This window comes from Pyrgilauda ruficollis, unplaced genomic scaffold (genome assembly GCF_017590135.1).
Source record: "Pyrgilauda ruficollis isolate IOZ18807 unplaced genomic scaffold, ASM1759013v1 scaffold3, whole genome shotgun sequence".
NCBI lineage: Eukaryota > Metazoa > Chordata > Aves > Passeriformes > Passeridae > Pyrgilauda > Pyrgilauda ruficollis.
The window spans coordinates 17,429,954-17,453,378 of record NW_024524377.1 but is presented as its reverse complement, the minus strand read 5'-3'; the positions used below and the strand labels follow the sequence as shown (position 1 = coordinate 17,453,378).

Below are 23,425 nucleotides of genomic sequence, written 5' to 3'. Positions count from 1 at the left end.
TAAAATCCTGCCACTAAGAGGAGCCCTAAGTCTGTTCCACAATGAACAGTGGAAGAAGTAGTATTAATTTTTTTCCTATTTCTCAAGATCAATGGAAACTCTTACTTCAGTGATGCTGAGGAAAGCAGAATCACCACAAGTTGAAGAAGAACCGATAAAGAAAGAATCACTTCAGCAGTAGCAACTTGAAACCACTAAAGATTACTGAAAACAAAAGGAGGAAAAAAATTCTGACATTGGAGTAAGTCTATCAATAAGAAAAGAGTCCACCAAAAAAGAATGAATAAATGAAGGCAGATTGCAAGAGAAAGAAAAGGTGAGAAAAGCATAAGAAACAAAAACTGAAGCCATGTCAAGGCTGCAGCAGAGCAATGATTACAGACCTAAAGAATCGGAGTCAAGGCAACAACATTCAAGAAACAGAAAAAGCAGAATTAATGAAATCTCCAAGTAGGAATGCAAAAAGAGAAGGAATCTTAAGAAGCTGAGTGAATGATACAGAGTTACAGCTGTAAATCTGAAAAAATAAGAAACTAACCAAAGAAAATGTTTTAAAATTTCTCTATGTTCCTAGTGTTTTCTGCTAGGTATGCCACAACTTAGACTTCAACAGCACATCATCTCATCCAGGCTAAGACAGTCAAGACAGACTATTCCAGAAGGTTTGTCAAAAGAGAAACCTCATTCAAGCACTCCAAACTGTCATCTAGTGGAGCCTTTAGCCAGCTGGTGAATCAACAGGAACACAAGGAGCTCCAGAAGACATTCAGTTGCAAATCCTGAAGTTTACTGGCCAGATATCACCTTTATCCAGTAACTGGTTGACTGATCTTTCCTTTCACCATAGAGTACATACGAGAACAAAGGAGGGTTTAATGAGGTACCCGACTCCTCTTCTTCTGACCAGGCACTTCAGTCTTGTCTCTAGTAGGTCAGAATACAAAAGACCTTTGACTTCCAAAAAACCCTGCCCTGTTGTATTCATCCAAGCGCTACCACATTCCTTGATTTAAATCTAAGGTAGCAAAATGAACTGCAGACAGGGAAATCACACAAAAATGCGTCCCTCTTATTCAATCTGTTCACTTTGGCTTATCTGCTCACACGCTGTCCCAAAGTATTTTGACTTCACGGCTAGCTGTGTTAGGCCAAGGCTGCTAGCTGGAAGCTGACAGGTACTGCCTCCCATGCACTCTGCCTTATCAACTTCCCTGAGGGCTGGCACTCGGTGCAAGGGCAATAAGATTCGCATGAGCGTCCTAAAAAAAAGGCACACCCACATCAACAAAGCCACCTTGCCGAACCCCGGCGGACTCGTCGCTCAGCCCGTGGTCCGAGCCGCAGCCAGGGATGGAGGCAGGCGGCCCAGGAGGCGGCAGGGGCCTCACTTACTGCCCTCTCTCCCGGCACGGCCCGGGCACAGCTCAGCCGCCCGCGGGGCCGCCCCCGCCGGCAGGTGCCCGCCCGCCCCGCCGCGGCCGCCCCGCGCTCACCCGGCCTCCCGCATGACGTTGCTGTCGCCGCAGTCGCAGGCGCCCCCCGCCTGGCTCCGGAACATGTTGTAGTCGTGCCCGGCGTGCTCGCCCTGGTGGAAGCACTCGGCGCACAGGCTCATGCAAGGCGAGATCCCGCACGTCCGGCACCGGTAGGCCACGAAGTTGGCGGTCCAAACCAGGCCGCATAGCGTGGCGGGGTCGTAGGCCCGCACGGCTTGCACGAAGCTGTCCCAGGGCTCCCCGCCCGACAGCAGGCAACGGCACCACTCCAGCGCCTCGCCCGCCGCCTCGCCACCGCCAGGGCCCGCCGCCGGGGCCAGCACCCGCTCCAGCAGCGCCCGCAGCTCCGCCGCCGCCGCCGCGCCGCTCTCGCCGCCCAGCGCCGCCTTCAGCCGCGCCGCCGTGGCCCGCTTGTCCCTGCTGCTGGCGCCGGCCCCCGCCATGACGGGACACCGAGGGGCCGTTACGGCCGCGCCGGGCTCTGGATCCGCGATCCCTCCGCCGCCCTCGCTCCCCGCCCCGCGGCGCCGCCCTCTCGCGATAGCCGCGGCACCGGCGCCCTGCCCGCCGCCCGCGCCCCCCTCCCGACACCGCCTCTCCCCTCCCCTGACACCACCCTCCTCTTCCTCCGCCCCTGCCCTCCTGCCGCCCTCCCAGCGCGCAGGTGCGCGCCCCGCGCCGCCGCCACACGGAATGTCGCCGCCCGCCGGCCCGAAACTTCACGTTCCCGGCGTCTCGGCAGCCGCGGGGAGCGTGGAGGCTACACCTGGGCCGCCGGCGGCCCCGACGGCAGCGGAGCTCGTTTGTTACCGAGCCGTGCCTGCAGCGAAGCGGCTGCCGTGAGACACCCTGCGGCCGCCCGTGTACCCTGGCTACAAGGGTCCCGCCGGCCTCAGGTGGTGGCGGCTTTGGGGGCAGGAGCAACTGCGGGGAATGTGGGAAGCACCTCTGAGGCTTCGGGCCGGCGGTTCTGCCCTCGCTGCCATCAATTGGCCCCGTTGGGGTTGCAGAGCAGGCCGGGCTCCGGCGGCAGCACTGCACCCCGGGGTGTCCGCAGAGCCGAGGTACCAGCGTGCGGCCCCCTGTGCCCTGCTACCAGGAGAGAACGTGTGGGGATGCGAGTTACCGTGTTTCGCACACCGATCGGCGGTTTTAAACCTCCATAGATAGATTTTTAACTGTGCAATGGAAAGCTTTATACAAAAAACATCTATTCCTAAATGAGAGTAACCCTACGGGCCTCAAGGCAGCTGCCTCCCTTCTGGCTTCGCCTGCGTTTCCTATGGCTGCCCGTCTGCTGGCGGCTTGTGTCGCGTTGCGGTTCCAGGTGAATGCTACTCTTCACGGCCGCTTTTCCCAGCGCACCGGCAAAATTCCAGTTCCGTGTTCTGTCCCTAAAGGTACTCAGGAGCGGGACCACCGAGAAAGCCCGGTCTGCCAGGTGTGTCCTCCGGCCCTTTCTCAGGCACCGCTCAGCCGTGACACGTAAGGCAGCAATAAAACGTCTCGTGTTTATAATACGCGAGATCAAAGCTCGCAGTCCTTAACGACACGCGGGAAGTTCCCTGGCGTTTCGTTCCCGCAGGTGCCCGCCGGCCCGGGAAGGGGCGGGGCGCTGCACGCCGGGGGCGGGCGGTGCGTCGGAAGTGCGCGGCGGCGCTCGGAGCGGCCCGGCCCGGCCCGGCCGCGCTGCGGTGAGTGGGCGCGATATCGAGCGAGGGCCGGCCGAGCGGGGACGGTGCAGGTGGTGGCGGTCGCTGGGGCTCAGCTCCTGCCCCGCTTAGGGCTGGGCGGGCCCGGGCGGTAGAGAAGCGGAGCCCAGGACCTGAGCTCCGGGAGCCGGTGAGGAGTGGGGCTGCCGCCGCCCGGGTCCGCCCTCGTTCCCCACCATCGGTGCGCCGCCGGCTGCGTCCCGGGGAACGGCAGCGTGAAAACACCCGGGAGATGCTGAAGAGTACCAGGGGATCTTAAGTGTGAAATAATTTAAGATCATACGTAGTTTATTTATATTGTTGTAACTAATTACACGATATTTTATTTAGATAAAACATAAACATGAAGAAATTAAAGCTTAAAGAACTGGAAAGCTGTCTTCAACAAGTTGATACTTTTGAAAGTCCAAAACTACTCCTTGAACAGTATCCAACAAGACCTCATATTGCAGGTAGGTGACCCACACCAGTGTTTTCTCTTTTACTAGTTCATCAGCACATTTAATTTAAAAAGTTTTTTCTACTGCATTGTCTCCTTTGAAAGCTTTATACTAAAAGTAGTTAAGAAAGTATATCCAGCAGGAATGTGTACAGTAGTATTCTGGTAATATCTGTCTTTGTTTGAAAAATGCAACCTAAGACAATGTTCAATCCAAAAACCAAATGAATTAATCTAATAGATAATATTGTGATAGAAGCAATCTTAATCTATAACTGTAGAAGCTGAAATGGAGTTGTCATGACCCACAAAACCAGTACAAGTGTATATACAGACAATCATCTATACCTTAATTATGCTCTTTTCCATGTTTTCTATCCTTCTGTTGTTTTTCCCAAAAAAATACATTTTCCACAAGCAATACTCAGAGCTCTATCTCTCCACCAAAGATCCACAGTTTGTAACTCTCAAAATGTTTTTGACTCTTCACATATAAATGATAAAGAGAATTACAGGCAGTGAGAACATCAGTTTAAGTAGAGTTTTCTAATGCAAAATTAAGAGTTTTCTGAAGGCAGAAACAGCTTTTCTTGATTAATCGTGTACATATTTGGTATTATTGACCTGTTTTGTTTGGGTTTTTTTCCCCCAGCATGTATGCTTTACACAATTCACAATACTTTTGATGATATTGAAAACAAAACAATTGCAGATTTAGGATGCGGTTGTGGCATGCTCAGCATTGGAAGTGCAATGTTAGGAGCAGGGTAAGTATTTAATACTAAGTTCTGGTTATATTTCTTTCTGGCATAGAAGAGTAGAAAGTAAGATTAAAACATAGCAATGCTGAACTAAAACATTTCAGATTTATAATCTGTTGCATAATCAGACTATTTACCAAGTTTTGACCATCAATAGCCATTCATACAGTGAAAGTGATGGACAGCTGTCATGAATTTGGAAGTAATTTTCTTTCCCCATAAGCATTGAATGAAAACATGAAACTTCGTTAACAAAATTTAGATTTATATTTGAGAAAGGGCAACAGAAGTACTTGAATTTTTATCAGCACTGAATTTGTTATGTATGCTTGTTACATTTCCTAGGTAAAACAAGTTGTGTGCACAGATCCCTTACTGTAGAATTTAAACACCATTTTAGTTTGTAGTAGACTAACATGTGACACTTTTCTTAATAGATTCTGTGTGGGGCTTGACATAGATGCAGATGCACTGGAAATATTTAATAGCAATCTTGAAGACTTTGAGCTCACGAATGTCAACATGGTTCAGTGTGACATCTGTTCTTTATCTGAGAACATGTCAGATACTTTTGACACAGTTATTATGAACCCTCCGTTTGGTACCAAGCATAACAAAGGTAATTGTGAAGCTCAGTTAGAAATTATCACAAATGAAACAGCAAGGGAAATGCTTTCAATGAAGCATCTCCCTTCTTTATGATGTATTCTAATTTCTTAATGTTTTGTTTGTCTGGAATCATCGTCCCAAGATTAGCAACTTCAACATTGCAACTAACAGTCACTGGGGTTTGAAATAAACAATACCAGATATTTCATATCCCTATCATTTTTATTTTATTAAAAGCAATTGAGTATGTTTTAGAAATACTTTCTGTACCTTAATGTACTCAAGTAGCTATTATCCCAGAAAAAAATTAAGCAGATCTTTGCACTTCCATTTAAAATTTCTAATAATTTCATTATTCTTTTAGGAATTGATATGATTTTTCTGAAAACTGCTCTACAAATGGCAAAAACAGCTGTATATTCCCTTCACAAAACTTCAACACGACAGGTACGTTCTTCATTTTAGTAGAGCAAGAACTAACCAGACAACAAAATATTTGGCTATATAGATGTCTATAGCTTCACTGATCTGTAAACTACTTTGTGGGGTATGTTTGGGATAAATACTAATTACATCAAATAACTGCAATCTCACATATATCAAGATAATTATGTGAACTAATGCTTTGGTTTGAAAACCAAAAGCACAGGAGACTTTTTAACTATAGAAGTGTAGATGTTTATAAACCAGCTAATTTTGAAAGCTCATTTCTACTCTATCTATTATTGTAGCACATTGAAAAGAAAGCAGCAGAATGGGAAGTGAAGATGGAAGTCTTAGCAGGTAATACTTATTCATTTTTACAGAAAAAAAACCAAAAAACTTTTGGTTTTGTACATTATCTCTAACACTACCAGCCAGTCATAACAGCCTAAGATAAATTTAAGTGTGATTTAACACAGAAATGACACAGGTCTTTCTCTTTCTAGCAGACTTTTTAAATTCTTTGTTTAAATACTTTGCTACCTGTCTAGAATACAAGCACACACTTAATAAAGCTCTGAGAAATACATATTCTGTGCAAAATTAGGTTTGTTCCTGGACTAGATTTTGTCTTCAAGCAGAAGTTACCTCTCTTCCTGCTTCAAAGGGCATGTTGCTGAAAAAGAAAAGCAAATCACAGGTCAGTTTTCACACACAAGAAAATCATCCTGCCCTTAGCCACGTAAATATTTTTGCCAGTTAGTGTCTTCCCAGTTCTTCTGCTAACCAGATGCTTTTTATAGTCATAACTTGAGATGTGAAGTTGCACAAGTGAAACACAACTGCCATCCACTTAACTGCCTGATGTGGACAGCTTCAATGTTTAGTCATGATGTAGTGCAGATAAAAGAGATATGGCAGGCCACAACAGACGCAGACATTAGAAACAGAAGTCCATGACTGTAGGACTTAACTGACTGATTATCATCCTTGTCTAACACATATTCTTTGTACTGTTCACAGAACTTAGGTTTGACTTACCAGCATCATACAAGTTCCATAAGAAGAAATCAGTAAGTATAAAACCTAACATAATTGAGAAAATGCTGAGGTAAATAAATTCTCCTTACTGAAATTTAAGTTTTAGGACCGTATGTACTGGATGAAGAATGGTCATAGCATTCAGTCACATCACTGCTGTTATTCCATTTTGTAGCTGAACAGGGAAAAGCATCATGATAATGCCAGTCAAAGCTATACACAAAGATTAAAGCCAGCACTGCAATCAGATGTGGTAAAGCTAAGGGTAGCCTCCTTGACTAATAGCTCTTTGCTCAATCCTATCTGCAGCTCGGACCCGAGTGACTGCAGTGCTGAAGGCCACAGTAACTAGGATGTTACAGCAGTAGCGTCATTTCAGAGCCTCCTGGGGGCAGCAGGAGGAACTCATGCTCACTGTGAAAATTGAGTCAAGACACTACAGTATGGCAGCCTAAGCCCACAGCAAGCTCCTTGCTATTCAGTGCTGGCTTGGAAGACATGGATCCCCATCCCTTACCATAAGGAGAGTAGAGAGGAGAGTGAGCAATAGTTGAACACTGTTAAGTATGTTGAGCAGCAAAGAACAGAAGCTTTAATCAGCTGCTGATTATGCTCTTGATGACTTGAACTTAAATATATTTAAGTCTGTCCTTATCTTTGCTAGTTCACAGTTGAAACATTATACTATATTAACCAGGCTTCAGCAGAAAGTTTTAAGTTCTGAATTTATTGCCAGCTGCTATTAAACATAACCACAAGATTACAAAGTCCAAAACCTTTTACATTTGAATGACATGCCAGAAAAATTGACAGTATAAACAAAACTATAAATAGAAAAGTTTTCCAGGGTTTTATGTTAGCAGTAAGCATGCTTCTTAAACAAAAAAAGCTGTAACCCAATAAAATGAAACTTTTCTCTAATTGTAGGTTGACATTGAAGTGGATTTCATTAGATTTTCTGCCAAAAAGTCCTGAATTGAGGCAGGTATTTAAAATCTACTGAAAATGGAACAATAAAACCACTAATTTTTTAAATTCTTTTATTTGAGTATTACTGATTGCCATCTCCATTTTCTGTTTTCAGTTGTTTTGGTGCAGGTTCTTCCTTTTCTGTTTCCTCTAGTGGTCTCTTCTTGGGACTTGATGGTTCTGCAAGATTGAATATGTAGTCATTTAGAGTAAAGGAAAGCTTTGCCTGAAATCTGAAAAAACCCAAACTCTTCCCACCATCTAAGTTTGAGTCCCAGTTACCTACAGCCACAGCTACACTAGAGGGTTGGCTTATTACAGTGACTAAAGGTTTTAGATGTTCTAAAATGCCCCATTTGAAGAGCTTCACCCCTGTCTAACTCCACAGCAGGAGGGCAGGTAAGAAAATGAAGGAATAGAATCTACCAGGAGTAGGGTTTAGTTAAGCAGGTGCTATAAGTAATGAACAGGAGCTTAGCTCTTCTTCTGCTCCAAGCTAAATACTGACAGGCCAAACTATTAAATGTTCTCATATCCTTAAAGGAAAAAAAAAGCACCACTCAAGAGACTGAGTCTGTACAGTTGTGTAATGCTGCTGACAATCACCATGTTTCAATGCATGGTTTTACACAACCATGCAGTATAGCCTTATCTATATACTATTATAGAGATAATTACTATCTAGATAGTAATTATTTTTAATATGCTTTTTGGACAGTTGTGGAAGGAATTGAGCACAAGACTCTTAAGGCAGATACTGTCAGGAGGGCAGAAATGCTACAAAGCAGAGCCAAATCTGAAATGCTTGTAAGAAACACAAGTATGTGGAGCTACTTTCTGTAAAAGTACTGAATAAGCTGCACCAAGTGCACAGAATGACATACCTGTTTTAATATCATTTTCACCATCTTCTTCGTCATTCTCAAACTTTATTTTCTTGCCCTGAAACTGTATTTTCCCTTTTTGTGCACCCTGAGGTATCTTTCCCCCTCTTCCTTTTCCTTTCATTTTGCGTCCTGTGGAGATACAAGATCAGCAACTTTGTATAATTTGTCTTTTAATTGGCCAGCTGCAGAGATTGTTTACGGTTAAGGTCAGTATGTAGTATATATCAACTACTTAAGAGTGAATTTCATCCACCAATTCTAGGGCGGTATAAAGGTTTAAATTAATAAGAGGAGGGAGAACCTTTTGTTTTCTGTTTCAGCAATTCCTGCTGATCTTCCAGGATTTTTTTCAGAGCTTCTTTCTCTGCATCTCCTTCTAGCACTTCCCATGAAACATCCTTGTTCCGGAGCTGCAAGTTTCCATTATGTGCTGCTTTGGCTTTTTCCAGAGCTTCTTTGGCAATATCCTTAAATAGGATAATTCCCTTTAAAAGAAGAGTGGCATTGCATTAATTTTACTGCAAAAACATTCAGCTAGATGACGAACAATATATCCTCAGCAAATTCATTACTCTTGTGTGATTGTAAAACATGTCTGGACTGAAGCAAAGCCCTCAGACTGTGCTAATGAACATTCTTAGTTTTGACCTTATCAACTAACAAGGCTGGAACCTCTATCTGTTCTTCTGAAAGAAGTTAAGGAAAAAAATTAATTCTCTAAATATTCTGCAATTTCACAAGACAATAACTTATTGATAACATAAAAGAACAAATATTTAATCATTCATTTTCAAACTTCAATACCAAAATCCTTGTCTAAGATTACTGACCTCCTTTGCACCTCTGACAAAGTGTATCCACTTGATTTCTCCGTGACCAGAAAATACCTCATGGAGGTCTTCTCTGCACGTTTGGTCATCTAGATCACCAGAAAACTTCAGAAGACATCCTGTCTTTTCTTCCAGAGACTTCTAAATAAAATTAAAAACCGCCACATTATCACTGAACAGTCAAGTGTGAACATTCATATTTCCCCCTCAATCCTATTAAACATGACAGCAATGAAGAAGCAGTTGAAGTTACAGTAATTTGAGCATTTTTCCTACATAACCTAGTTCTGCTGATGTCCAAGTCTTGTACAGTGTGTGTCCCCTCCTTTGAGTTTTCTTTTCTTACTGTGATACACTTATATGGAACTTGGCACTCCTTTCCCATATTAATTGTACTCTTTAAATTTTACACAACAGCTTTCTGAAGGCTGGTAAGTTGAAAATGTATATAGTACTGATGAAATCCTTAATGGATCCTTTGAACATCATAGAAGAACCATCATCTCCATGTTGCATAATGTAAACAGGACATGAGCCTTCAAACAAAATTAGGCTATTGAAAATAATATTAAAACACCATGACAAAAGACTCTTACTGTAAATTAGTTGGAAAAGATGAAGTGACTTTCTAGAAAGTGCTCTATATTACAGCATTTTGAACAGAATATTCCATGTTAGCTTTATAAAATGTAGGTGATTTAAGAAACCCGTACCATTTCAGCATCTGCTGCTTGTTTCTGCTTTTCTTCTTTTTCTCTGCAAAAAAGTTAAATTAGTTCTGAGTCAGGTCAAGCATGGTCAGGCAAGCAAGACACACACTTTGATTGGCAATGACTCACTGTTTAGCTCTTGCTTTTGCTTCTACTTTGTTTTGTTTCCTTTCTTCATTCTTCTTTGTACAATATTCCTCCCTGCAAGAGAATATAGGTTAATTTAAAATATTCTGTTAAAACAGATGCGAAGCAGTTATTTTTCCAAGCTGAGATGCTAAGTCTCAGTCGCCAAAAGGTGCATCTATCGATGCCATGAAAAACTCACTTCTCAGGCCAAGCCTGGTTCTTGTGTAAATCCACCCCTGACCACTGTTAGTTCATGTATCAGTTAAGTGGACTTACTTGAAAAGTACTATCAGCTCTGTGTCTTTGTACTTTTGATTTGGTATCTCTGTGAACTTCTTAGCAGATTCAACACTATCAAAAACTGCAAATATTGAGCCCTGTTAAATGATAAGAGAGATTGTTAGACTAATTGAACAGAATGTTGTCCAGGAGGGATCCCTGCCCCAGGTTTAAATGCCCATCATTACCTTAAACGTTCTCTGCAATGTTCTCCTCATTTGAATATTTTCAACTGGACCTTTATCCTCAAGCCATTCTTTGATATCATCAAGAGTAGCATCTAGTGGAAAGCCTTTCTGCAAGGTAGCAATGCGCCTCAATTGTATGCCACAAAGTGACTCTTAAAAACTGTAACCTCTATAGTACAAGTTAATTCAAGCTTTACTCTCAGACGGTTTTCAGTTAAAGTCATGCAGGACAGCACAAAATAAAGAAAAAATTACTTACAACGTATACAGATCTGTTTTTAATTGCAGCCTTATACTGGTCATTTAATTCAGGAAGGGGTTTATTTGGAGATCTTCTGATTTTAGTTTTGTCTTCATTTATTTCCATTAAACCCGTCTTGGATTTTCTTAGTGCTTCTACAATAACACCAAAATCTTTTGAAAGGCGACTTAACCTATTGAGCAAGCAGACAGAGGTTATTACAAATACACAGGCAAAACTGAAGCCAGATGTTAAAAAAGCGATGGGAAATGTAAATGCACATCAGGAACACTTGGCCCCAAACAGAGATTACTCTTTTATCCACATTAGTTGTACTTTGCTTTACCTGTTGAATTTGATCATTACTTCTAAAGGTACCCAGCCATCATCTAGTTTGATCTGTTCCTTTAGAAACTTGTCTCTTGGTAGATTGTGATTGCCAAAATAGTACTGCAAAAAGGAAGGGGGAAGGGGAGGAAAGAGATGTGTCTTTAAATTTTCAGTCTTAAAAGCTCATTTTCATCTATCAGCTTACTGCAGTAGATTGAGACATACCAAAATTAATTAATTAATCTGAACAGTTGGGAATTCTGCAATTATTACTTCCTGCTTTACTGTGATACTTTGTAAAAAGTTAGCTGCAATGTGTGAGCTGTAAAAACAAAAATCACCAGAAAAAAAATCACACAAAAACACAAACAAACCAACCCTACACTGAAACAGTGCTTCATCCAGTGGAATTAATATGGCAAAGACAGATTGCAGTTTTGTTTAGGAAAGGAGCAAAGCTTATTCTGTTAACATGATAAGCATTTATCACCGTGATCAAGCTTTGCAGAGTCAAAAGTTAAATTTGTCACCAGCAGATCCAGGTTCTACTCCTTATTTAAGGAGTATGTATGCAAGAATATTGTATTTGCACACTGAAAAATCATACACACAGACTGGAATGTCTAGGTCTCATTCAAGAAAACACTGTAAGATAAAGAAATCATTATTTATATTTAATTTTTGATTTTAATTATTATGTTCTTATTTCGATCTTGTCTGGCATGGGAAGACAATTCACTTCAAGACAGACAAGTTAATCTGATTCTTTCCCTGCAGTCATCTAGCAAAGGTCAAATACTGGAAACCTTAAGGTAAGCTGGAATATTTTCACCAATATCATGGTGCCTTGAAAAGTCAGTGCAAGTTTTATAACCCTACCTCTTCCTCTAGTACATCTCAAACTCACATTACCAGAAGTCTAGTCTTGTCAACTTTGTCAACTATTTATGTATAACAAACCAAAAAAACAGAGGTTGAGGAATCTCCACATTTTGTTTGTGTGTTATATATAAATAATGGCTCCATATGGTAATGGGCATTCACATGCAGCTACATTTTTGTCCTTCAGAAAGTGGTTTTGTTCTACATGCCATTTAAAGCAATGGGCTCAGCTTTCTTGTTGTAGAGTAACCCTCCAAGGCTCTAGAGACAGAGAGTTAATCCAAAGTGGGCATATAAGTTTTAGTTGTAATTTTAGCAATAAATTGCAAAGCAGTAAATCATAGTAGCAAGTTATGCAATGTGCTACTATTTTGACCAGCAGAGATTCCCAAGGAGAATTTTTTCCCCACAAAAATTAAAGCACATTGAATTAAAATGCACTCTCCTTCTATTTGCACAGGTAGAAGAACCCCAGCAAACATGGTAGTAAATTGTTTAATGATTCACTTGCTATAGCACCTAAAATGCTAGCAGATTAAACCATTTCTGTTTTGAAATGGTGTTCTTACAAGCAACTCTATAGACAAGTATAGCTTCCAACTTAAACTACAATTATGATCCTAAAGTATTAAATACCTGTTACAGAGAGCTGGAGATTCGAGTCTAACTCCCAATAAAGTTAACTTCCACTTAGCCAATCCCCTGCCAATGAATGCCTCCAAAACACCTCAGTCCAGACTCCAAACTATAAACTGAACTCACCTCAATTTGCTGACAGATTTTGCTTTCCAAGATAGACATGTTTTCACCATTTCCATTTTCAGCCATTTTCGCCAACTGTTTTGAAGAGAATACAGAGCAAAAGCACTAAGTTTTGAATAGTATTTTCTACAGACTGACATTCTTGTATCATTGCCTCATCTAAATAAGGTAACAGCCAAGTTCATTAGCCATACATTTATGTCTGTGAAGCAACTATTAACATCACTGCAAAACTCCAAGGGGAAACTATGAAACAACGGGGGAAAAAAAAATCCCCTCACTTCAGGTTGTTAGGGCAGCTTCTGGCATTCAGCAGTCAAGATAAAATTCAGGAAATGCTGGCACTTCTCAGCCTTGTTATTTATCTTTTTCTAGGCACAGATCCTCAGTTTAGAACAACAACAACAAAACTGAGAGCCAACAACGTGTTTTTTAAGTCAAATCCAACCTCTCATCACTAGGCAAAATAATCATTAACAAAAATGTTCAATTCCTACATAGGCATAATGAGAAAGTGTTTCTGAAATTTCCGTCTCCTGTTTAAATCTTTGGGAAGTTCACAGAACTTACTGGAGGACAGAATGAAAATATCTGCAATTACTGACACATCCTAAAGATGTCGTGTTCTCTCCTTTACAAATGTGTCTTCATTGAAGTTCTGCTTGAATAGTGAATCAAGTATCTTTATGTTGTAAGACATTTTAACTCTGAAGTAACTTTACTTAGCTGGCAGTAAGTGTATAATCCCAGTACATCAGATGCAGTCGCTACAAAAGCAGCTACTGGCCAGAAACTTAAATGGGATCAAACATTTTCTATCTAGTTGCTTTTAAGATAAGGACAGAGTGTGAAGATTAATCCTTGAGAAAAAATGTAGCTTTATGAAGCTGTCAGAAATTAGTTTGAATTCAGTTTTGAACTATGAAGCAGAGATTTCTTCTTTCTCCCTTTGAGCACTAACACGCTTTTTAAATCCGGCTGCTGAAGATAAAGAGGTTTCTTGGTCGTATTACCCCAGTTCATAGATCTGTGAACAAAGGCTGCTGGCAAAGATGGTTTTGCACTCATGTCTTGCATGAGGTTTATTGGGAGATTTGACCATACACCTTCTGCCCTTCTGCTACTTGCAGGGCAGTAAGATCTTTCAAAGCATCTAGATGACTGGCAACACAGAGGCAGGGAAAACTCCCCTGAGGTGCCCCTGTTACAGGAAATTATGTTCTTTATCAGAATGCCCCATTGGCAGCCTCATCTTCTTATTTTAGTAGTTTAATTCCCCAATAACTGTTCAGCCTACTGCAGTCTGCAGTATTCCCATTTCCTCCTCTTCCTGATCTCAAAGCCACATTCAGTCCTTGGAACTTCTTGTAATTCTTCAGCACTTACAGCCTTGAAAGGTGCTGTGCTTGCGCCTGTACCTAACACTGTAGCACTCTCTGAAGCATGATTTCAGCAAGTGATTGTTGCCAGCTATGCTGAGTGTGATCCGTTTATCTGTAAAGCACTTGACAAAACCCAGGTCAGAGCACCCAAGCTGAGAGTTGCAGTTACTTCAGAGATGTCCCACATGAGCCACCCTGACTACAGCACACTAATGCTTCACCACCATTCAGGTGCTGGTACTGTCTTCACACCCTGCTTGTGAGAGAAATCAGTGCTCTATTTTACATTATACCAAATCTGATCTAATTTAATGGCAACCTATACAGCAGTCTCTGACTGCTGTCCCAGTCTGCCTCAGCCCAGGTACCAAAATACTCAAACCCAAAAACTCAATTTCCACATAAGGCTCAGCTTCACTGTTAAGAAGAGAAAAAAAAATCTACTTCCTTAGCAGTGTTTTCAAGGTTAATACCAAAAAGCATGATCCAACACAAGACTTAGGACAAGTCCTTTAAAATAAGTCTTACATATGGAAAAGTTTTTCTAAAAAGCATCCTTTTAGTAACAAACTTAGCAGTCTTAGTAGGGAAGACTAAGAAAGACTCAAACTTGCCATGCATGGAATTCAGTTCAGTGACTGAGCTCTAACCTATTTAGAAGAAAAGCAGAAGCAGCCTTCTAATTTAAGAGAAATTCTAGTCTTTGCACATGCTCACTTCAGACTGCAGCTCAGTCATTTGGCACAAGACAACTTCCAGATCAATAGTTTTCAGTTGCTGTGCAGCAGTGAAGACTGATAAAAAGCTCCAATGAACAGCAATCACAGTCTGAACTGCATGCAAAATCCTACAAAAGATTTTATTTTAAAGGCTTCTTAAAAACTATACTGACTTGTTCCTTTCATATGCCAAAAGTCTGCATCAGTACCACATGAAACATAAAAAAACCAGGTTAAAATAATGCAAGTAGTCATGAGGTTTAAATTATAAACAATTACAGTAAACTGTAACTAGAACAATTAGATCCCACACTGTATTAGCTGGATCATCCCAAAAGAACTCTCAAGTAGATTTTCCTCTTACCAGCTTACTTAGCTTCAAGCTCAAGACAAAGTTTAGTTGAAGGCTGATTATTCTACCATTACTATAATAGAGCGAAAAGCTTTTTTTTAATAATAAAGCTTTCCCGATAAGGTAACCGGGATCTGTTACTCACATTATACCTCCTTCAGGAACCCCTGCCTAAGAGGTCTGAGCGTGGTTTTTATGTAAGGGTAAGGATTAATTACAGCCACACAGATTTTTTTTTTTTTTAGTAGAATCAGTGCAATGCAGGAAAAAAATTCTTAGAATTCTTTAAGCAATTGAAACGTCGGCCCCTGAACTGTGCCAGGAGACCATGAGTTTGCTGTTGACACTCTCACATGCCTGCAGCGGCAACACAGCCCTCTTCGGACAGCCTCGGGCGCCGCGGCCCAGCCTCCCGCCCGGCGGACACCTCAGCCCGGCAGGAGCGGGAGCGCTGCCCTCGGGCCGGGCCCGGCTCCCCGCGGAGGGAGCGCTGCCGCCGGCTCCGCCTGCCCGGCAGAGCCCGAGCCCCGCAGCGCGCACCGAACGCGGCGGGAAGCGCGAGTGGCGGGAAGCGCCCGCGGCGGCAGCGGCACGGCCGGGCCCGCTCCACGCCTCCGCCGGGGCACAGACGGCACGTGCTCCCCTGCTCCGGGAACCCTCCATGCCTCCCTCCCGGCCCGGCCGCCGCGCCCCACCGCCAGCCCTGCCCCGGCGCTCCCCGGCAGGGCAGGGCCCGGCGGGGCACGCCCGAGCAGCGGCGCCGCCCGGGAGCCGCCGGGAGCGGCCCCACACCAACCTGCGCGCCCGGGCCCCGCTCCGCCGCTCCACAGACCGCGAGTCGGCGCCGCGCAACCCAGCAGCCCCCGCGGCCGCCCGCCCCTCACGCACGCGCCACTTCCGGGGCGGGGGCAGGGGAAGGGCCACGGCGCGGCCCCGCCCCGCGGCGGGAGCGCGCGCGTTGGTGAGGGCCGTGCGCGCCGGGATTGCGCCCGGCCTTTGTGCTCGCCGCTTTTGTGCGCTGGGAACAAAAAGTAACAACTTGCATTTGTACAGTAGTGCTATATTCACATTTATTAATTATTGCAAACATTCACTTAAACACTACAGATGTACGGTGGGCATCTCTAGTGCTACAAACACGGGAATCGCAGAAGTGAAAATTTTGAGCAATAGTATTGACTTCACAATTGATTTCACTGCCACATTACTGAACTTTCTAGTTTATCGGTGAAACAGTAAAAGTGCCTACCATAGTACAGGTCCAATAGCACAATTATTCAGTGTTCACGTTCAGCTGTTTTTAAAAGCATAGCCAAAGATGGCTAAGAGATACCTTGTAGGCTCCCGACCAGAGGTCAGAATCCTGTTCCTCCTGAGTTCATTTTCCTGCCTGTGCCCAAGACCTGACTGCAACACATTTTCTTGGGATGTGCTACATGAGTTAATTTAAAAGGGCATTGTAGGTTATTGTGAAAAATAGCACCAGTTGAAATTTGACCATTAGTCTGAACTTATTCTTCTCTCCAGTTACTCTAATGCATTGAAAATCTCTGAGAAATTAGGATTCAATTGAAGTACTAAGCAGTTCTTTGACTTTTATTTATGCCAGACCAGACCAACAAATGCTTTCCTGACAGGGGAGAACTAAAGGCTTTTTTTCCACTTTGCACATTACACTTAGGCCAAAAAGCAGCATTTGCTTGCCTGCAGGTTGCCCAGGGGCACAAAGCAGAGTCCAGCTTCCTGTGCCTGTGCTCCAGCCCTGGAACTGCACTGTCTTTCACCAACATCAAGCACCTAGTTTGCAAGCAGTTGGCAAGTGGACTGCTTAGGGGTTTGGTTTTGTTAGGCCTCACCTTGTTCTTAGATCCTTTCACTGACTCATGACTGTTGGTGACACGATACAAGTCAGAATGAACCTCAAGGCCAGCCATAAGCAGCTGTTCTATGCTCATGTTTTTCAACAAACATGAAGCTTCATGGGTACATAATTTGCACTGAAAAATTCCATAAACATGTTGAGTTCAATGTGGTTTCATTCAATACAAAGATCACCTTCACGTTCTTGTGATGTTGTCCTTTCAATCTCCACCTGCCCTTGAGCAATTGCCAGCTGTGGAGATTTCCAGGAGAAACAAATTCATTTTATCTCTTGCTCACCTGCTTGGCCCATGCATTTCAAACAACTCGGAGTTCAATTCTCCATCTCTCTTTAGAGTATTTAAACAAGTTATATCGGATCCCTAAATAGATCTCAGTGGGATGGCTAACAAAGCAAAACACTGAACACGCATATACACACACACACAAAAGCTTCTGACACAGTGAGGCAACATATGAAAATATCAAAAAAAGAACCGTACATATACACCACAGAACTTCACATCAAAGCCAGAGCTGAGTGCCACCTGCTACCCGCAGTCAAATGCAAGTCAGAAATAGCATAAAAATGTGAAAGAATTTTTAAAAAAGCCAAAAATGCTTATGATCAAGCAAAGAAATATTATAAACTCAGAGCTTACTGCTTGGAAAAGTCCTTTATTTGTATGTGAGAAATCCAATCAAAGCTAAATTTCTTTTTAGATGGCAGTGTTTGTGTGGGAAGTTCCCACCACACCTTATGGCAGCCCTTAGTTGTCCCTGCCTCTCACACCAATGTCTAACAGCTCTTTCTGCAGAAATTTTATAAACTGGACTGGGGGATCAGTGCTAAAAGAGCCTTCTCTGTTCCCCAAACCATTTCTTCATTTGGATCACCACTGTCAGGCCACAGAGCGTGATCTGTTTTTCTGTAAATCACTTTACAAAAATGCACTTTCTACACAGAATTTGAAGATCTCATATTAAGTTTTGAGAGAAATAATAAATAAATCAATCCTATGGATCACGTTTTTTCTTCATGCATAACATACTTTGTCAAGTTCTTTTAGTTGTTACCTTTGCTCAAGTCATGGTTTAGAAAAGATCAAATGGTATTAAACAAAATAGAAAAGTTTGAATCTCAGGCAGATGTTAATTCTCCAGTTTCTTTCATTTCCTCCTTCCACTCCACACAGGCACGCATCTTGAATTGATATTAAAAAAGCGTTAACACATTAAGGCTTTTCTCTGAACAGCCCTCCCCACACAAAAACACCCAAACTACAAATACCTGTGCATCAGCCAAAGATCCCATTGCAAAGCCTTGCAGAGTCTTTTTTTCCTTTCTCATTGGCAATGTCGAAGGGAGTGTGAAAATGGCAAAGAGAAATGCTCTTTTACTTCTCCTTCAGGAAATCTAGTGCATGCTTTTGGCTTGTGCTCTGGGGCTACTACCAACATTTCTTCCCTCATTCCTAGCCTAAGCTCTTCTTTGCTCTGGCACTTGAAGGTAGAGTTAGAGGCATCCTGTAAATGCCCATTTCTGAATCTGATAACCTAGTTATCCCAGTGATATTGCTCTGTATATACCATAAACTTAGCTTGTGTCAATGGTCCATTTCTACAGCTACCTTCAGAATACAAAGATTTCATCTTAAGGCCAGTAGTCCTTAGAATTGTATTTTGTTTGGCTTTACTCATCTTAGCACCAAGTCATAGTTTCATCCAGTGATTAACAAAAACAAATCCATTTTTCACAGTAGCTCCTATGTTGCTGTACAAAGTATTATAAGAGAGCAATTTGAGAACTTCCGTGACAAAGAATGATTGGACTGAAAAATATATGGAAATCTTGTTACCACATTTATGTTTCTGAGTTGTTTAAAACAAGAACAAATTACATCTAGTTATTAACAATGTGCTCTAAGTGATTGTATTAGACAACCCCTCATGAGGTAATCAGCACTGTTATGAATACTGCATCTGCTGTTTTCTGTAACAGCACAATGTAAATGAAATGCTTACACATTATACACACAGACACAGCCATGTGACCGCATAGCACTGGGAAGATTACCTACTGCTTCCCATTTGTTCAGTTCAGGGTCGTATTTCTCAATGCTCTGCAGGTATGTTCCTTTTGAATAGGAATATCCTCCTGTTACATAGATGCATCCGTTCATAACCACCGTGCCACACTCCATCCTTCTCTCCATCATGTGAGCCATCTGCTTCCACTCATTTTGCTCTGGGTCATAGCAGTCAGTGATTGTGGTCTGTCCACCCACAAAATAGATCTTGTTTTGTAATGTAATTGAACACAATCCATATTCTTCAGAAAGAAAGGAATACAGTACAACTCAGCACAATAACATTAACTTAAACGGCAAGTACATGACAAACATTGGGCACCACTGAGGGCAGCTGAATGTTCTCATTGAGCTTAGGAGACACCTCAGGATTTTCTGCTACACTACAGCACCAGTAGTCAGTGAAAATTGCTTTAAAATCTTACTGTTACCAGATGTAGAACATAGAGAAAACCCTTTTAAAATTAATATAAATAATTTTTGCCAAATGTCAGTGAATAGTTAGGTTTTACAGAAAGTCATATTATTTAATAGAATGTGGACATTCCTTAATTCAGTATTTATACAGTGATTTCTATAGAACAGATACTTGAAGAAGGTCTTCCTTTCCACTTTCTGAGTTTGGAAACAGCCCTTGCTGCCCTACAGGCATTTCTTTTTTGAATGTACAAGTAATCAAATCAAGCTCTGTGTTTGTTAGAGAAATTATTTACCTGGATGTGGGCTTGTGGTGACTATACTCCACTCATTGCTACCTGAATGGTACCTCTGGATTTTATCGTAGGTGCAGCTTCCCCTGTAGCCATAGTGACCTCCAGCGACATAGATGACTTCATGCAGGACACAGGCAGTGGCATTTCCAACTCCTGTTCACAGTGTGAAAGTCAAACATGCATTCAGACTTCACGCAATAACCATGGTCTCTTCCATACATAACTCCATTTCAAATGATTTGTTAATATTTATTAACATTATATGCTTGCAAGTATTTAACTGAATGTGAATACAATACAGATGTATCAAGATATCAACAAAAGTCAATAATGACTAAATAAAACTGCAGTAACCAATATATATTGCACATAATACAGCTACCCAATAGTTCACAGGACTTTTAGGCAGTAAGTAAAGCCACATTGTCTCATTGATTTTGGAATGGGCAATTAGTTTCACTGTTTCACTAAGTTAGAGTTATTAAAAAATCACTTAGATGGCAAGAGCAAAGACAATGGGAGTTGAGATTGTTCAGTGTCTTGGAGTATCTTTTCTGATACTTTTGGTCATTCTTATGATATTACTAATTAAACTATCATATATACAAGGACACAAACAGAATGGAGCCATTTTAACTCCGTCTCTAGGACAACAAAATTAAATAAAGCAAAGGGGGGGGGTTTGAGCATCTTAGTTTCACACTTATAAAAACTGGGCAAAACAACTGCATAGAATATGTAACTCGTAAGATTAGCACAGCATTTCTACTTTTGAAAGAAATTAAAAGAAAATAGTAGCAACGTCTGAGGAAAACATACAAACAATGGAGAAAGTTGTAAAAGCCTGCTTTTTTTCTTTTACATATACATCCAAAAATTTTCTTGTACATAGAAAAATATCATGTTGCATTAACTTACAGTACATTTTCATAACTAATTATAAATATTTGCATTAATTTATAAAAATGTATGATAACATGTATAACTGTAGTATTGTTATTACTGTTACAAAATAATCACAGAATAGTCTGAGTTGGAAGGGACCCAGAAAGATCATCAAATCCAACTCTTAAGTGAATAGCACATACAGGGATCAAACTGGTCACCTTGGCATTATTTAGCACCAGGCTCTGACCAGCTCAGCTCATCTCAGAGTCAATACCCTTTGGTTAGGCTGTGATTCATACATTTTTAGTAGATCACTACTTTGGCTGCTAGAAACAGGTATTAGTACTTTTTGTTGTCCTCTCACTAAAGATTAAACAAAGGATCCTGAACAGATGATACACAGAAATAGGTGGGAACTCCATGCAAGAAGTTTTAAATTATGACACCTTTATAAATGACTGCATGGAAAATTGTATATAAAAATAATACAGTCCTTTACTGGAGCTTGCTGTTTGATTGTGTACTGAATGGACTCTTATCCTGGGTAGTTTTCTGATTTCTTTCTAGTTTGAACAAAAATTTCAGTCATGAAGAAGGCAAAATTAAACTGAGACTACTACTTACTTTTCTACCTGCTATTCTATGGCACAGCCCAGCACAGCATTTGGGTGGTTGTGGTTATTTGAAGACCTGAACCAAAGCCCACCAACATTAACAGAAAACTCCCATGGACTTCTCTAGAATTTGGATGAAATCCTAAATGTTTCCATGGCACTTAAAAATGGCAAATACAAAAGAATTGACATTGGAGGCAGACACCATACAAAAGTTTACCTACCTTTGATCATATTTGCAATGGGAAGCCATTTCTGTATTAAAGGATCATAAAACTCAGCTTCTTGGACTGGAGCTCCCTTCCGGTACCCTCCCAATGCATAAATGCAGCCACTCAAGGAAACGGCGCAGTGGTAATACCTTGCGTCGAGCATGGGGCAGCCTTCTGTCCACTCATCTCTCTCACTGTTATATATCCACACGGTGTCAAGAGCTTCAATGCTCTCTGTTCTGTAACCTCCTGTCACATATATGTCTGGCCCCAAACTAGTGACCCCATAGCTCTCTCTGGTGTGATCTGGCATCTCCGTTCCCTGGACCCATGCATTGGTTAAAGGATCCCAAACATGCACTTCTGATAAGGGATGCCAATAATATCCTCCAATTACATACATGGCTGCTGTGGATCTTCTGGAAAGACCTTTGGGATTGAGGTTCAGGGCATTATATATGAGTGACCTTATCTTACTGTCATTGAGTCGGCATTTTTTTTGCAGGCTTAAAGCTGACCTCAAATACACATTATCTAAGTCTAATTTGATGCAGCTCAACACTTCACAGATGTCTTCAATTCTTCCTTCCACATTGTGTGCCACCCACTTAATGACAGCTTCAATGGCTGCCTCTTCTTTCTTAACATTGAGATTCTCCCTGGAGAGAATATAAGAGAGCTTCTCCTTGCCAATGTCCAGAAACTCTTCCTGCTTCCACACTTCTTCAAACTGCCATAACAATATCCTTCTGGACTCTTTCTCCAGCTCTGAGCAATCATGATATTCAGCAAAGGAGTGCATCCCAATGCAGTTGTCAGTATCCAAGTGCCTTACCAAAAACTGCTCACAGGCTTTCTTTACTGACACGAACTGGAGCAGGTCTGCAGCCTGGAGTAGGCTTTGGACATTTCTCTTTGTTATCTGGATCTGTGATGTGTATGCATAATTCACGAGAGCTTCCAGTACTGCATGGCTGAGCCCGGGAAGGCTGATCTGGTTTTTGGATTTTTCTTTCATATCGGCTGTGAACATGGCTTTAAAATAACTGCTGCAGGCTGCCAGGGCAGCTCTGTGGCAGTGGAAAATGACCCCCGAGGCGCACTGCAGGGCGATGTCGGTGAACAGCCCGTCCAGGTAAAACGCCCGGAACGCCTCCAAGAAGCCGGCGGGGTGCGCGGAGTCCTTGTAGAGGTAGGCGTACTCCTCCTGCCCGGCCGCGGCCATCGCCGCGCCCCGCAGCTCCCGCCGCTTTGTCCGCGCCGCTCCGCACAGCCCGGCCGCCCTCCGGCTGCGGACCCGCCCGGCACGGCGCTTACGGGGGCTCCCAGCCCGCGGCGGCCCCTGACCGTCTTTGGAAGAGCCGCTGCCGGAGGGAGCAGCGGGGCCGCAGCGACAGCTCCTATTTTGGTGCCCCCCCCCCCCCCCCCCCCCGCGCACCCGCTCGCCTCGGAAAGGTCCGGCCCGAACCGCTGCCGCCGCCGTGCAGGCGCTCCCCACCCCGGGGCAGGGGTTAAAGGCTGTCTGCGGTGGTGACAGAAGGCCCGGCCGTGTTAGGGACAGGAGCAGATGCCTGGGGAGCGTCACCAGCTCGGTGTCACTCAGCCACACAACAAAGCGAGGGGCCTCGGCCGCCGCTGTCAGCGACCTAAAGCCGCCTCTCGCAGCGGCGCCCCGCGCACCCAGGGCGCTTGGAGGAGCGATACTAGGAAGAGCAGCAAGCTCCAAGGGCTCCCCCATTACCGGAGAACAGGAGTCGAAAGGGAGCAGCCACAGCTCTCCCCAAACTCCTGAATCTGGCAGGGTGCAAAGGACAGTAACAAATTAACAACTTCCAAACAAATTAACAGATTCCAACTAGAAGTAAATTTTTCAGGAAGAAGGCTATATTGGCTTCTGTAACTCCTGA

General features: G+C 42.9%; 4 protein-coding genes across 11 annotated transcripts in view; 1 reads left to right on the top strand and 3 right to left on the bottom strand.

Annotated features, from left to right (window-relative positions):
* Positions 1-2,073, bottom strand: part of UBR3 (ubiquitin protein ligase E3 component n-recognin 3) — a 101,959-nt gene extending 99,886 nt beyond the window's left edge. For all 4 annotated transcript variants that reach the window (XM_041472774.1, XM_041472775.1, XM_041472776.1 and 1 more), the window contains exon 1: positions 1,494-2,073. In XM_041472774.1, coding sequence (XP_041328708.1) covers positions 1,494-1,939 — 446 coding nt within the window. In that variant the 5' untranslated portion in view covers positions 1,940-2,073. The remainder of the gene's footprint in view (positions 1-1,493) is intronic.
* On the top strand, positions 1,512-7,519 carry METTL5 (methyltransferase like 5). Of its 4 annotated transcripts, none has more exons than XM_041472797.1 (8): positions 1,512-1,645; positions 3,539-3,660; positions 4,300-4,414; positions 4,846-5,027; positions 5,382-5,464; positions 5,749-5,800; positions 6,464-6,513; positions 7,409-7,519. In XM_041472797.1, exons 2-8 carry the CDS (start codon positions 3,552-3,554, stop codon positions 7,454-7,456), a joined length of 639 nt encoding a protein of 212 aa, XP_041328731.1. In that variant the 5' UTR covers positions 1,512-1,645; positions 3,539-3,551; the 3' UTR covers positions 7,457-7,519. The 4 variants fall into 4 exon arrangements, with proteins under 4 accessions (XP_041328731.1, XP_041328729.1, XP_041328732.1 ...); XM_041472795.1 differs by lacking the exon at positions 1,512-1,645 and adding an exon at positions 3,110-3,190; XM_041472798.1 differs by lacking the exon at positions 1,512-1,645 and adding an exon at positions 3,110-3,190 and having other exon boundaries at positions 6,791-7,519.
* Positions 7,515-16,041, bottom strand: SSB (small RNA binding exonuclease protection factor La). The gene is made up of 12 exons (XM_041472783.1): positions 15,938-16,041; positions 12,689-12,763; positions 11,061-11,164; positions 10,733-10,907; positions 10,474-10,581; positions 10,283-10,383; positions 10,007-10,078; positions 9,881-9,923; positions 9,168-9,308; positions 8,639-8,822; positions 8,335-8,466; positions 7,515-7,630 (listed from the first exon to the last, which is right to left on the bottom strand). Exons 2-12 carry the CDS (start codon positions 12,752-12,754, stop codon positions 7,533-7,535), a joined length of 1,224 nt encoding a protein of 407 aa, XP_041328717.1. The 5' UTR covers positions 12,755-12,763; positions 15,938-16,041; the 3' UTR covers positions 7,515-7,532.
* A 1,618-nt stretch (positions 16,042-17,659) lies between these two features.
* KLHL23 (kelch like family member 23) lies at positions 17,660-23,315 on the bottom strand. 2 transcript variants are annotated; one of them, XM_041472779.1, is made up of 3 exons: positions 21,531-23,313; positions 19,805-19,957; positions 17,660-19,333 (listed from the first exon to the last, which is right to left on the bottom strand). In XM_041472779.1, exons 1-3 carry the CDS (start codon positions 23,254-23,256, stop codon positions 19,023-19,025), a joined length of 2,190 nt encoding a protein of 729 aa, XP_041328713.1. In that variant the 5' UTR covers positions 23,257-23,313; the 3' UTR covers positions 17,660-19,022. The 2 variants fall into 2 exon arrangements, with proteins under 2 accessions (XP_041328713.1, XP_041328714.1); XM_041472780.1 differs by having other exon boundaries at positions 19,118-19,277; positions 21,531-23,315.
* Positions 23,316-23,425: the final 110 nt, after the last annotated feature.

What these genes read in the sequence shown, in the direction of transcription:
- METTL5 (XM_041472797.1), top strand. Translation starts at nt 3,552, where the DNA reads ATGAAGAAATTAAAGCTTAAAGAACTGGAAAGCTGTCTTCAACAAGTT. An exon ending in AACAAGACCTCATATTGCAG is followed by an intron (nt 3,661 to 4,299) that starts GTAGGTGACCCA and finishes TTTTTCCCCCAG; the next exon opens with CATGTATGCTTTACACAATT. An exon ending in TGGTACCAAGCATAACAAAG is followed by an intron (nt 5,028 to 5,381) that starts GTAATTGTGAAG and finishes TTATTCTTTTAG; the next exon opens with GAATTGATATGATTTTTCTG.
- SSB (XM_041472783.1), bottom strand. Translation starts at nt 12,754, where the DNA reads ATGGCTGAAAATGGAAATGGTGAAAACATGTCTATCTTGGAAAGCAAA. An exon ending in GAGCTGATAGTACTTTTCAA is followed by an intron (nt 10,079 to 10,282) that starts GTAAGTCCACTT and finishes ATTCTCTTGCAG; the next exon opens with GGAGGAATATTGTACAAAGA. An exon ending in TGAAAATGATATTAAAACAG is followed by an intron (nt 7,631 to 8,334) that starts GTATGTCATTCT and finishes TCAATCTTGCAG; the next exon opens with AACCATCAAGTCCCAAGAAG.
- KLHL23 (XM_041472779.1), bottom strand. Translation starts at nt 23,256, where the DNA reads ATGGGGGAGCCCTTGGAGCTTGCTGCTCTTCCTAGTATCGCTCCTCCA. An exon ending in CATTGCAAATATGATCAAAG is followed by an intron (nt 19,958 to 21,530) that starts GTAGGTAAACTT and finishes CACTGTGAACAG; the next exon opens with GAGTTGGAAATGCCACTGCC. An exon ending in CACCACAAGCCCACATCCAG is followed by an intron (nt 19,334 to 19,804) that starts GTAAATAATTTC and finishes TTCTTTCTGAAG; the next exon opens with AATATGGATTGTGTTCAATT.